The 13,146-nt window shown below is 42.0% G+C and overlaps 1 protein-coding gene and 1 long non-coding RNA gene across 2 annotated transcripts in view; both read right to left on the reverse strand.

The window, feature by feature from the left end:
- LOC106606431 (metalloproteinase inhibitor 2) overlaps positions 1-9,171 on the reverse strand; it is a 60,563-nt gene extending 51,392 nt beyond the window's left edge. The window contains exon 1 of the mRNA XM_082976335.1: positions 9,064-9,171. Coding sequence (XP_082832461.1) covers positions 9,064-9,106 — 43 coding nt within the window. The 5' untranslated portion in view covers positions 9,107-9,171. The remainder of the gene's footprint in view (positions 1-9,063) is intronic.
- LOC145850526 (uncharacterized) lies at positions 6,036-7,542 on the reverse strand. Its single transcript, XR_014392507.1, has 3 exons — positions 7,445-7,542; positions 6,585-6,678; positions 6,036-6,189 (listed from the first exon to the last, which is right to left on the reverse strand). It is a non-coding gene; the product is annotated as an uncharacterized LOC145850526 (long non-coding RNA).
- Positions 9,172-13,146: the final 3,975 nt, after the last annotated feature.

Here is a 13,146-nt window from a genome sequence, read left to right on the forward strand (position 1 = left end):
TAAAAGCCCACATGAACCATGTCTATCTAGGTCTACTCTGCTTCTCTGTATAGTACTTACCCTCCTCTAAAAGCCCACATGAACCATGTCTATCTAGGTCTACTGTGCTTCTCTGTATAGTACTTACCCTCCTCTAAAAGCCCACATGAACCATGTCTATCTAGGTCTACTGTGCTTCTCTGTATAGTACTTACCCTCCTCTAAAAGCCCACATGAACCATGTCTATCTTGGTCTACTGTGCTTCTCTGTATAGTACTTACCCTCCTCTAAAAGCCCACATGAACCATGTCTATTATTCCTCCACTAGATGGGGTCATTCCTTCAATCATATTCAGTTGTAAATACTCCTTATGGAGGCTGAATTGGGTTAAACGGTATGAGTTCCTCTTTGGCCAAACTACTCTCTGACCTCTCTGAGACTTTAATCACATTTTCGGGCAAGTGACCATAATCTTTGAGCAACCAAGAAATACTGCTGACTTGGACGATGGGAAAGGGCCTTTCAGACCTGAAAGTAAATCTCTGGACAGGGTATGACATAGTGATGAATCAGTTTTAAAACAGTTTTATATGGCTTATGAAGAGAACAGAGTTGTTCTAATCAGGTCACATAGTTTTAAACTCCTGGGAAAACTCCTGGCCCTATAGGGAGGATGAAAACCCTGTCAAACTGCAGCAACCTTCAAATCAAAGTTTATTTGGTCGTGTACATCAATTTGCAGCGAAATGCTTGTGTTTTCTAGCTCCAAAAGTGCGGTAATATCTAGAAATTAAAAAACAATACACAAATAATCAAAAAAAATAAAACAATTAATAATTATCAGAACAAGCAATATAGACAGTCTGGACAGTATATGCATAGAAAGGGTGTGTTCAGCAGTAGTTATAGTAAAACCTTGTTCATATGAATTATATTTTAAAATGGGCGTTTCCGTTACACAGACAACTGTGATTAGACAATAGAACTAACAGGACTGAGCTTGCTTTAGCCAGGGTTGCATCATGTAGGCCCATGGATGGAAACGGCAAGTGCCCCAAATCCTTAAATTCCATCCCTGTGTAGGCCCATATACATTTGTAATTAAAAAGTGACAGGTCCATTAACACAGTCTAGCCTATGTCAACACTATTTTAATTTTGGATTAAAGAAGTTTGAATATAAACCAAAGTTGATCACATTCACATTTTCTCTTAAGACAAATACATTGTCTTAGGCCATAAATACATGGTGTTACCACTTTGTTTCCCCTGGCCAGAAGCTTCCACACCTGCATTCCTTGCTGTTTGGGTTTTAGGCTGGGTTTCTCCTGATGGTAACCAGGTAACATTTTGGAACCTAGTTGTAGCAGGGACCTTAACTCCTTAATCTTATGAAAATTGGCCTGTATGGGCCAAATAAAAATGTTTCTAACAGAAGAACTATAAAAAGGATTTGCAAGACATGGTAGCAATTGGATGGGAACACCAAAGGTGAGGACAAAACAGTTCACCTGACACAACACTGAATCCACATATTACACTGTTGATTTTATGTGCATTTTACATTTGCTGTACTATTTACAGCATTTGTCAATAACAAAATCTAAAAATACTCTAAACATTCTGTAACATAAATAAGAATATTCATTCACATTTTGGATTAGGTGCAAGATAAGAAAAAACGATTACAACGGTTTGAGTGAGAGGTCCAACTAGTGTCTCCAAGTGGCAACACAAGTCTGCAAACTGTAAAACGTTCCTAAATCATTTCAATGCTCTATTATGACTCAAGGAAAGAGCCTTAAACTATAAGGTGCTTTTTTGAGCGCTCCTAGTTTTGCCATTGAGGAACTGAATCAAGCACACTTGTTTCCAATCCAAAAACATTCCATTATAAATCGCAATCTGGGTTAGGTGGGTGGGCATCATTTGAAAGGTATTCTATTGCCAATAAGGTGGTGTTAGCCCAGCTAGCACATAACGTTCTGAGAACCATTTGTTTCTTAGAGCTTGGTGTGAGTGAGGTTGTCCTATGGTTATTTTGCATAAAATCTTCCCACAATGCAGGCCCATCATTAGGGGTGGGCCTTAGGTGTTCTCGTCCACCATACCTTACATCCTCGCCTGTCCAAATAAAATTTTAAAATATTAATAATTTATTTGACAGAGATTAATGCAGATAGAAAGATGTATCTGATGTTGTCTGGACAAAAATATTATGGCATGTCATACTATTTCTGTCCAGACAGCATCAGATACATGGGTTACATATAGTAAGACAGAGTGGCGCTGTTTTGCTCGCACAGATCTTTTCTGGTACGATAGTCTCAGCAGAGAGGAAGAGGCAAAGTGAGAGGACACACTCTCGTAAAACAAATCTGTGGTGAATGACTCCAATGCGTTTCTATGGGCATTATACGCAGACCTAAACTTGTCGCCTGCCTTCCTGCCTTTGGAACGACTCCCACTGTTAGGGCGGAGACATGAGCATCTCGTCATTATAACAGATATCTGGTAGTGTAAGATTTGTGTGAGATGACGTGTTAAGATGGACATACATTTTTTTTTTAAGTTCAACAGGCTTTAAGTATGGGAAAGGGAAATAGTAAGAGTAGGTTGGAGGATCCGTGCTGGGATTCAAAAGGGCTGTGTAGTGTAATGGCAAAAAAATGGTAGTGGGGTACTGGACCAAACAGAAGACTGGGCAAGATGGACAGATGGAGATTTCCCTGCTGACGGGACACTGAGCACAGAAAAACTTGCGTCTGTGACAGGACTGAGACAAGATCTAAAGACAGTTGAAGGAAAATGAAACTAAGGACGGAAAGACACTGAAGAAGGCACAGCTGATGTACTACTCTGGAAGAGAAAGAGGTCATTGAGAAAATGGGGGCAGCCATGGAAACCAAAGAGGCAGAGGAAGAGGTAGAGGCCGAGGGGCCCCTGCTGGAGCTGACGGAGGACGAGACTGGAGCTGCTACAACTGTGGGAAGTTTGGGCATTTCTCAAGACACTGTCCTGGAGCAGGGAAAGGCCAAGGAGAGTGGCCGTCCCCATCTGTTGGCATGCAGGTGGACAACCCATTTGGAAGAGGAGGTGGACAAGGGGGCTGCCAAACAGTGTCATGACTGACCACGAGAATCCAAATAGGTCAGATCAGGTTTGCAATGAATAACTTCAATCAGACCCCCTCTCACCCATAGAGGGGAAAGGAAAGAACTAGAGGGGATTAAGGTGGCAGTGTTCTGAAGTTCGGAGAGTCTGGCATGCCCAAAGTAAACTGCCTGTTACTCAGGCCTAGAAGCTAGGATATGCATATAATTGGATGTATTTGATAGAAAACACTTTGAAGTTTCTAAAACGGTTAAAATAATGTCTGTGAGTATAACAGAACTGATATGGCAGGCGAAAACTCGAGGAAATCCATCCTGAGTTTTTTTGGGGGACATTCCTATGCTTTGCTTTAGGAATTACTGCCAAAAAAAACCTCAGAGATTGCCGTACCTATGGCTTCCACTAGATGTCAACAGTCTTTATACAAGGTTTCAGGCTTGTTTCTTTAAAAACCAATGAGAAGTTGGAGTTTTTCCAAGGTGTTCCTCATAGGGTCTGAAGTCCTGTGAAGCGCGTGTATGAGTGCGCGCTCTTCGTTATTTATCTCCAGTATTGAACATAATAAAATTTAAGACGGAATGTAGTGTTTATTTACATATTAGTGTACCTGAGGTTTGATTAGAAACATTGTTTGAATTGTTTGGATGAAGTTTACGGTAACTTTCTTGATTCCTTTGTCTGTATATTGAGCGAGTTGAACGGGTGGATTACTGAATCAAACGCGCCAACTAAACTGACTTTTTGGGGATATAAAAAAGGACTTTATCGAACAAAACGACCATTTGTTGTGTAACTGGGACCCTTGGGATTGCAAACAGAGGAAGGTATTCAAAGGTAAGTGATTTATTTTATCGCTATTTCAGATTTGTGTGATGCTTGTGCTGGTTTTGAAAATATGTTTATGCTGGACATATGCGTGGCGCTGTCCTCAGACAATCAAATGCTATGCTTTCGCCATAAAGCCTATTGTAAATCGGACAAAGCGGTTCGATTACCAAGATTCTAAGCTAAAGAATCATGTATGACACCTGTATTTTCATGAATGTTTGATATTACATTTTTTGTATGTTGAATTTTGCGCTCTGCAATTTCACCGGATGTTGTCGAATTTGCTCCTGGTAATGGGATAAGATCCGCAAGAGGTTAAGCAATTGTCATTTATATTTACAATCCACTTATACAAATGACTTTCTCATTTAGCTATTGTACACGTCACCTTCCAATATTTATTGGATTAAATATGTCAACTTTCAGGATTTTTCATTCACCAATATTTTGTGCGTAAAGGACCTCAAATCTATTTATTCCAGCTGCCAGTTTCCTAACCCTAAATAATATATACAGTTGAAGTCGGAAGTTTACATACACTTAGGTTGGAGTCATTAAAACTCGTTTTTCAACCACTCCACAAATGTATTGTTAAACTATAGCTTTGGCAAGTCGGTTAGGACATCTACTTTGTGCATGACAGAAGTAATTTTTCCAACAATTGTTTACAGACAGATTATTTCACTCTATCACAATTCCAATGGGTCAGAAGTTTACATACACTAAGTTGACTGTGCCTTTAAACAGCTTGGAAAATTCCAGAAAATGATGTCATGGCTTTAGAAGCTTCTGATAGGCTAATTGACATAATTTGAGTCAATTGGAGGTGTACCTGTGGATGTATTTACATTTACATTTAAGTCATTTAGCAGACGCTCTTATCCAGAGCGACTTACAAAATGGTGCATTCACCTTATGATATCCAGTGGAACAGCCACTTTACAATAGTGCATCTAAATCTTTTAAGGGGGGGGGGGGGGGGGGTTAGAAGGATTACTTTATCCTATCCTAGGTATTCCTTAAAGAGGTGGGGTTTCAGGTGTCTCCGGAAGGTGGTGATTGACTCCGCTGTCCTGGCGTCGTGAGGGAGCTTGTTCCACCATTGGGGTGCCAGAGCAGCGAACAGTTTTGACTGGGCTGAGCGGGAACTGTGCTTCCTCAGAGATAGGGGGGCCAGCAGGCCAGTGGTGGATGAACGCAGTGCCCTTGTTTGGGTGTAGGGCCTGATCAGAGCCTGAAGGTATGGAGGTGCCGTTCCCTTCACAGCTCCGTAGGCAATCACCATGGTCTTGTAGCGGATGCGAGCTTCAACTGGAAGCCAGTGGAGAGAGCGGAGGAGCGGGGTGACGTGAGAGAACTTGGGAAGGTTGAACACCAGACGGGCTGCGGCGTTCTGGATGAGTTGTAGGGGTTTAATGGCACAGGCAGGGAGCCCAGCCAACAGCGAGTTGCAGTAATCCAGACGGGAGATGACAAGTGCCTGGATTAGGACCTGCGCCGCTTCCTGTGTGAGGCAGGGTCGTACTCTGCGAATGTTGTAGAGCATGAACCTACAGGATCGGGTCACCGCCTTGATGTTAGTGGAGAACGACAGGGTGTTGTCCAGGATCACGCCAAGGTTCTTAGCACTCTGGGAGGAGGACACAAGGGAGTTGTCAACCGTGATGGCGAGATCATGGAACGGGCAGTCCTTCCCCGGGAGGAAGAGCAGCTCTGTCTTGCCGAGGTTCAGCTTGAGCTGGTGATCCGTCATCCACACTGATATGTCTGACAGACATGCAGAGATGCGATTCGCCGCCTGGTTATCAGAAGGGGGAAAGGAGAAGATTAATTGTGTGTCGTCTGCATAGCAATGATAGGAGAGACCATGTGAGGATATGACAGAGCCAAGTGACTTGGTGTATAGCGAGAATAGGAGAGGGCCTAGAACAGAGCCCTGGGGGACACCAGTGGTGAGAGCGCATGGTGCGGTTCTCGCCACGCCACCTGGTAGGAGCGACCTGTCAGGTAGGACGCAATCCAAGCGTGGGCCGCGCCTACGCACTACACAAATACTGTAGCTCTTGCATTTGCTAATGGTGACCTGAGTGCTAAGCGTGCCGTGTAAATACACAACACAGATGTATAGTAATATTAACACACCTTGCAATCGCAGCCGCTTTGGTAGCGCAGAGTCAAGCTCCTCATTTGTGTGTCACTCAAAGCCTCCCAGGACTGAATGAAGTCACACATTATTACATGCACTGTTCCATCAGTATTCAGCCTGCCTGCAGACAAAGGAGATTGTGAGTCATCAATATGCTGTAGGGAAAAGGTGGTGTAGGGTATAGCTGGCCTCAGACAATGTTCTTGGATTGTTTTTCCCCCACATATGGTTAGGATTGTGGGAGATGAGCCTAGATCTGTCCCTGGAGGAAACTGCAACGGGAAATATACAGATGCAGCCCGGAAATCATCAAAAAAATTAGTTAAACATTAAAAACGTAATTTCATTAGCATGTATAATGATTTAGAGTTTGTAAGCTAATATAAAGTGTATAGAGAATGTTCTCTAAAGCACTTGTTTTCTTATACAAGATGAAGTCAATGGCAGGCCATGAGGCTGTAAGCATTTCTAACCAGTGCTGGCAATGGAACTTAGGTAACCTAGTGAGGACCGCACCTGTGAAGAGATACTCCTTGTTGGTTTCCAGAAACGCGTGACACGGGCCTCCAGTGAAGATGACATGGATATCCTGGTTAGGACCTTTGAACATCTAGCCAATCACGAGGAGAGAAAGGATACATCAAACATCTACAGTTTGATGTTTATATGGCATGTACAGACAGCTTAACCTCACTGGTCTCTTTTACAGAGGATCCCTGAAATACACATCTAAATACAAGCAGAAGAGAAACAGTCAAACATAAATCAGTAATAAGGTCCTCAACACTTTGAAATGCCCTGTTCCACAAAAACAATGAACAAAAGGTATTTACCTAACGGAGTAAAGACTGAAGGACTTCTCCAAAGTTATTCATCCCTTAGACCGGGTGTGGTAACTTATGTCAAAAGGTTAGTAATGCTGTTTGTTACAGTGAGGTTTTGTAAAAGGGATTAATAAATGAAAGTACTGCAATGTGTCAACCTATGTGACATCAAACAGGGCCAACCAACTTCCTAGTTGAGAATGTAGTGTGGAGTACTAGACCTGTCGCCCATAATAAAGAGCAGTGCACTATGATAAACTGCATCTAACTGATTTAATGAAGTGGCATCTGAGTTCATAGAGATGTCAACATTGTCTAGGACTGGTAGGAACATTCACTGAAACATGTCTTTGCCACTGAGCAAGAGGCATGACCCGTTTTTATAAATAATCCTCTTTTTCTTTTTAAATGGTAGAAGCTCCAGTTACACTGCTTGTACCTATCTAGATCTTCAGGGTTGGGTCCAAATTGGGACCAGCTGTCAGACTGGGGTTAGGTGGGCTTCAATGTTTCAGTGCAGGAAGAACCACTTAATATAAAGGCTGATCATACCTTGATCTGTTGGACATCATAGTGGGTGTTACCAGACGCAGCTTTCACACCAACCACCTTGGCCCTGATCACAATAAAATAAACAGAGGGAGACATGGTTTAACTACTGAAATAATCAGTTTCTGCTGCACCAGTCAAACATCAGTTTCAGGGTGTTAAGGGATCTGAGAGAACATTGAATCCATTACAGACCCAAGATGTCACAGGCTTTAGCACCATCCTCTACCAACAAAGCCACCATGCCAAACAATTTACTCTCATGTCAAGTGTTACACATTGTGTCCCTCAATCATTTTAGAGAATATACCACAAAATAAAGTCGCTTCACTTTTCCATAAACTAAACAGGAAATGTCCTCAGGGAAGCATGTTGCATGTCATCACTCCTCTTCACTAACAAACAGTAATTGAGTAAAGGTAAGATTCTTTGAAAGGTCAAGTAGCTGCTCATGATGTAGTGCTGTCCAAGACCCTCAACCATCCTGTTTTACCATACTGCATCCATGGTTGAAGTAGAATGAAAAGGTGCCAAGACACTAAATTCACAATGACTAACCTATTCTATACGAGGTGCCTATATACACAGTTGATAGTGTGGTGTTAACAGCAATTTATCAAAATAGAACTACCTTCTCATTTAACAGAATGAACAACCATTAACCAACCTATCTGCGAGATTAACAGAGACAAACCCTGAATGAGTGAGTAAGGTTTACAGAACAGTGACCTAATAGCTGAGACATGTAGCCTAGTCCATTCTGCCATGTACGCCTAATTTATTCTGATGAGTTCTAAGTAAAATGTCAAGTATGTGAAGCTTTGAATAATGTCATGTTGAACATTTCCTTTGACAAGTTAGTCATCTTTAGGCCTAGAGCAAGGATGGGAAACTCCAGTCCTCAGGGATAAGAGAGTTTCTATTGACCTGTTCACCAGATGTGCTACCTGTCCCAGACCTGCTGTTTTCAACTCTCTAGACAGCAGGAGCGGTAGAGATACTCTGAATGATCGGCTATGAAAAAGACAACTGACACTTACTCTTGAGTTTCTGACTTGTTGCACCCTCGACAACTGATTATTATTATTAGACCATGCTGGTCATTTATGAACATCTTGGCCATGTGCTGTTATAATCTCCACCAGGCACAGCCAGAAGAGGACTGGCCACCCCTCATAGCCTGGTTCCTCTCTAGGTTTCTTCCTAGGTTTTGGTCTTTCTAGGGAGTTTTTCCTAGCCACCGTGCTTCTACACCTGCATTGCTTGCTGTTTGGGGTTTTAGGCTGGGTTTCTGTACAGCACTTTGAGATATCAGCTGATGTAAGAAGGGCTATACAAATAAATTTGATATCGTAAAAAAAATTCAGGTAGGTCCCTCACTGTTTCACTTGGTTCTTAAGTGGCAAACGTTTCCGTAATGAATACACCCCAGGTGTAGCCCATATTGTTGCCGACTTTATGTAAATACTTACGAGAACATGTAAATAGACCTAATGAGTGTGTCCTGAAAATAATTACAACGACAGAGAATTCCTAACATTTTTGCATGATACGGTGTAGTAGGCAGCCTGCCAACATGTGAAGAGAAACTACAGAAGTCAGAAATGTCTAAAATGACTTACCGACGTCTGCTTTGCAAAAAGCCTGCTGAGGATGTACAATCATGCAAGTGCAAGCTTCTGCGACTTCATCGACCTGCCAGAGGAACAGAACGACCAAAGTAATGAAACAACTACTTACTGACCAAGTCATTTTAGAAACAAATGATCTTACTGTCGACTCTATAGGACAAAATCATATTGTGTTAAAGGACAACGTTTACCCTACGACAGTTTATTACTGCGCGAAAACCAAAGGCTTCTACTATTACATGGAATCAGCCGGCTTTTATTGCAGGCTGTGAGCTCCTCCCCGCAGTTACAACCAAGCCAGTGGTAGGCTGATCACTCTATTAAACCTGAACCACAATCCCCTGTTTATTGGACAACCACAGAGCAGGCTCAATTTGCGGCCATAAATGTCATATATTGTCCACATTTCACTTAAACGATCGGGATCAACCAGCAATATTAGTTTTAGGCTCCACCTACTGGAATTCCTTATAGCTTTGATGTTTTCATTTATTTATTTTTATCCCCCTGGGCAAGTTTAAAGCAGGCTCAACTTGTCCAACTGGTCAGTTCACTTGACCCAGGCAATGGGGTAACCCTTATATCTCTGTCCAACTGACCAGTCCACTTGACCCAGGCAATGGGGTAACCCTTATATCTCTGTCCAACTGGCCAGTCCACTTAACCCAGGCAATGGGGTAACCCTTATATCTCTGCCCAACTGGCCAGTCCACTTGACCCAGGCAATGGGGTAACCCTTGTATCTCTGCTACAGCTTGTTTACGGAATTTCACCTGGTTAGCATCAGGAGAGAAAAAAAATGCCACACCACCAATCAGATTCACAGAAATCACAGGTTGGGCAGGTCGGGCATGGGACAGGAAAAGAACTTACTCCCATCAGACACAGGCAAGAACTCTTTACAGCAATGTTGTAGCAGCCTACACCTAAACGTTAGTGATCTGACCTGCTGTATCAGACTGATCAACTGTAGGCCTCTATACGCCTTGTCCAGTCTGGTCAGGGGAAACAAAGTGGTGGTAACAGTCTAGCCTATGACATATGCCTTCTTTAATCCAACAATCAATTCAACAAATAGTGATGACATAGGCTAGACTGTGTTAATGCACCTGTACTTGTAATTACAGATGAACAGTATATGGGTCATTCTACAGAAGTAGTGCAAATTGTGGGATAAAAAAAATATGTAATTTGTATCCTATTTTTACCCCAAACTTGAATTCCTTACCACCCCAGACAATGTGTCACTACCAAAACATAGTGAAAAAGTTTTCAAGAATGGTGAAAATTCACTTTGTCTGAGGATGACAGAATGAGTGTAGGGGTCTATGACCCTACTATGATATACCATCTGACTCCATTATCATGAGAACACTATGGGCCCATAATCATAACCAGTGGGAATTGCCAAGGTTGCAAGCCTTGTGTCACCACTCTGAATACTATAAGATGTACGTGTGTAGGTTTACCATTATGCAATCATTAAGAGGCTAAGGAACAAGGAGCTAATGTCCTAGCATTCAATTATTGAGTTAACCTTAGCTCAGAGATGCACAGTGAAATCTTGAAACAATCCAAACATGACAGTGGAATTCACACAGTAACATTTATTTAGTTGCTTCACGTTTCATCAGTCTTCACACTTCTCCTGGGGACAGTGACTACATGTACATTGAAGTATTATTTGCAGTTGTCACTATGACACAGGACACACCCTGAAAACAATGAATGGTCAGAAACAGTTAGAGACCTCATGAATGATCTGAACCAGTATCTGTGTGTTAGAGACCTCATGAATGGTCTGAACCAGTATCTGTGTGTTAGAGACCTCATGAATGATCTGAACCAGTATCTGTGGGTTAGAGACCTCATGAATGATCTGAACCAGTATCTGTGGGTTAGAGACCTCATGAATGATCTGAACCAGTATCTGTGTGTTAGAGACCTCATGAATGATCTGAACCAGTATCTGTGTGTTAGAGACCTCATGAATGATCTGAACCAGTATCTGTGTGTTAGAGACCTCATGAATGATCTGAACCAGTATCTGTTTGTTAGAGACCTCATGAATGATCTGAACCAGTATCTGTGGGTTAGAGACCTCATGAATGGTCTGAACCAGTATCTGTGTGTTAGAGACCTCATGAATGATCTGAACCAGTATCTGTGGGTTAGAGACCTCATGAATGATCTGAACCAGTATCTGTGGGTTAGAGACCTCATGAATGATCTGAACCAGTATCTGTGGGTTAGAGACCTCATGAATGATCTGAACCAGTATCTGTGGGTTAGAGACCTCATGAATGATCTGAACCAGTATCTGTGGGTTAGAGACCTCATGAATGATCTGAACCAGTATCTGTGTGTTAGAGACCTTAACGGTCTTGTGTTACCATCTTATTAATAGGCAGCGTGCAGTAGGATGCGTTGATCAGTTGATTGACAGGTGCAGGACTGTAGAACGATACTTTCCTCTAGTGTGGATGCTCACCAACATTTTATAGTTCTGTAGCTTATAGTTTATTATTATAGTTATCGTTATAGTTACTGGCTTTGTGGACGGCCCAAATGTGTTGTGGATGTGACACACAGTGGGCCTGTTTTGCATGTTATTTATGCATTAATACGTGTCACATATCAGTATGCAAACAATGTAAAAAATATATATAATTGAGTTAATAAAGCCGCATATAAATGTAACAGGGTTGGTTATGTTTCCACTTGCCTCTAAAGAAATGTGTATTTAATGTTCAAGCATTCTTATTGGTTGGTTCAACTCTGATGACAGTAAGGTGTGTTGTGATTGGCCCCGCTTGTAGATAGGGGGAGATCGCGAACGTCGGGTCTTCCCAGTATGAAACTGTGATGCAAGGTGTAGGTCACGTTCTGAATACTGTTTTATATTTTATATTTTACAATGTGTACAAGTTTGCTGTACGTTACTGATTTATACATGTGTGGGTATATGGTACCTGTTAGGGATTGAGGGGCTTTCTGGGATGTGCTTTGGCATATGATTGCTGTAAATAAGTGTGTTAGCTAGCATACACCGATGTAATGGTCACATAAGCCCACTGCTAACACAGTTGTCTTCATGCTACAGATTTTGCCATCGACAGCCATCAATATCGTTAAGCCCTGCACAACTAACGTGCTGTTTCCCATTTAACAACAGAAATAAATGATGCTCAACTGGGACCACTGGCTGATGTGATTTATTAGGAGAAAACACAACGCAAGGAGAGTACGATATACATCTGTTACATAAACATGGTGTCTTTTTAGTTGTCTTGATAAGGCAGCTCCAAAATGCAGGTGTTTCAGCCTGGCTCAGTGCTTTCACTGGTGGTGGGGCAAGCCAGCATAAAATACAGAGCGTTGCGCCGTGATTGGCTCAGTGTTCTTTCACTCATGGGGATACTACGTCACCGCCAAGTCTAGGGGAGAGCTAGAAAATTCTAGCCTCTTGGGTGCTGCCATGGAGTTACCTTATAAGTGTCCATCCAAGAAGGCTCAAGGCCATTGGTCACAGATCAAAAGACGTCAAATCACGTTATGTGTACAGTAGCTTTGATTGGACTGATCATGTCAACATCATACTTTAAAAATCTTAGCTAGCAGTCATCATCATGACTCAAGTCAACATCTACATCGGCCATTGGACATAAGCATTACACAACAAGTTGAAAATCGCTAATTCAACAATAAGTGGTTTGGAAGGAATCAGTGACTGGCTAATGTTAACTGCAGGCATTACAAAGCAATCACCAGCCTGCTATTCAGTGGAGTGTCTGTGTGATCCCAAATCTGGGATTTTTTTATTTATTTATTTAACCTTTATTTAACTAGGCAAGGCAGTTAAGAACAAATTCTTATTTACAATGACGACCTACCAAAAGGAAAGGCCTCCTGCTGGGACGGGGGCTGGGATTACATTTTTTATATATATATATTAATATAGGACACAACACACATCACGACAAGAGAGACAACACAACACTACATAAAGAGAGACCTAAGACAACAACATAGCAAGGCAGCAACACATGACAACTGATTAATCGCTATGTCATA

This window comes from Salmo salar, chromosome 06, assembly GCF_965601325.2.
Source record: "Salmo salar chromosome 06, fSalSal1, whole genome shotgun sequence".
Lineage (NCBI taxonomy): Eukaryota > Metazoa > Chordata > Actinopteri > Salmoniformes > Salmonidae > Salmo > Salmo salar.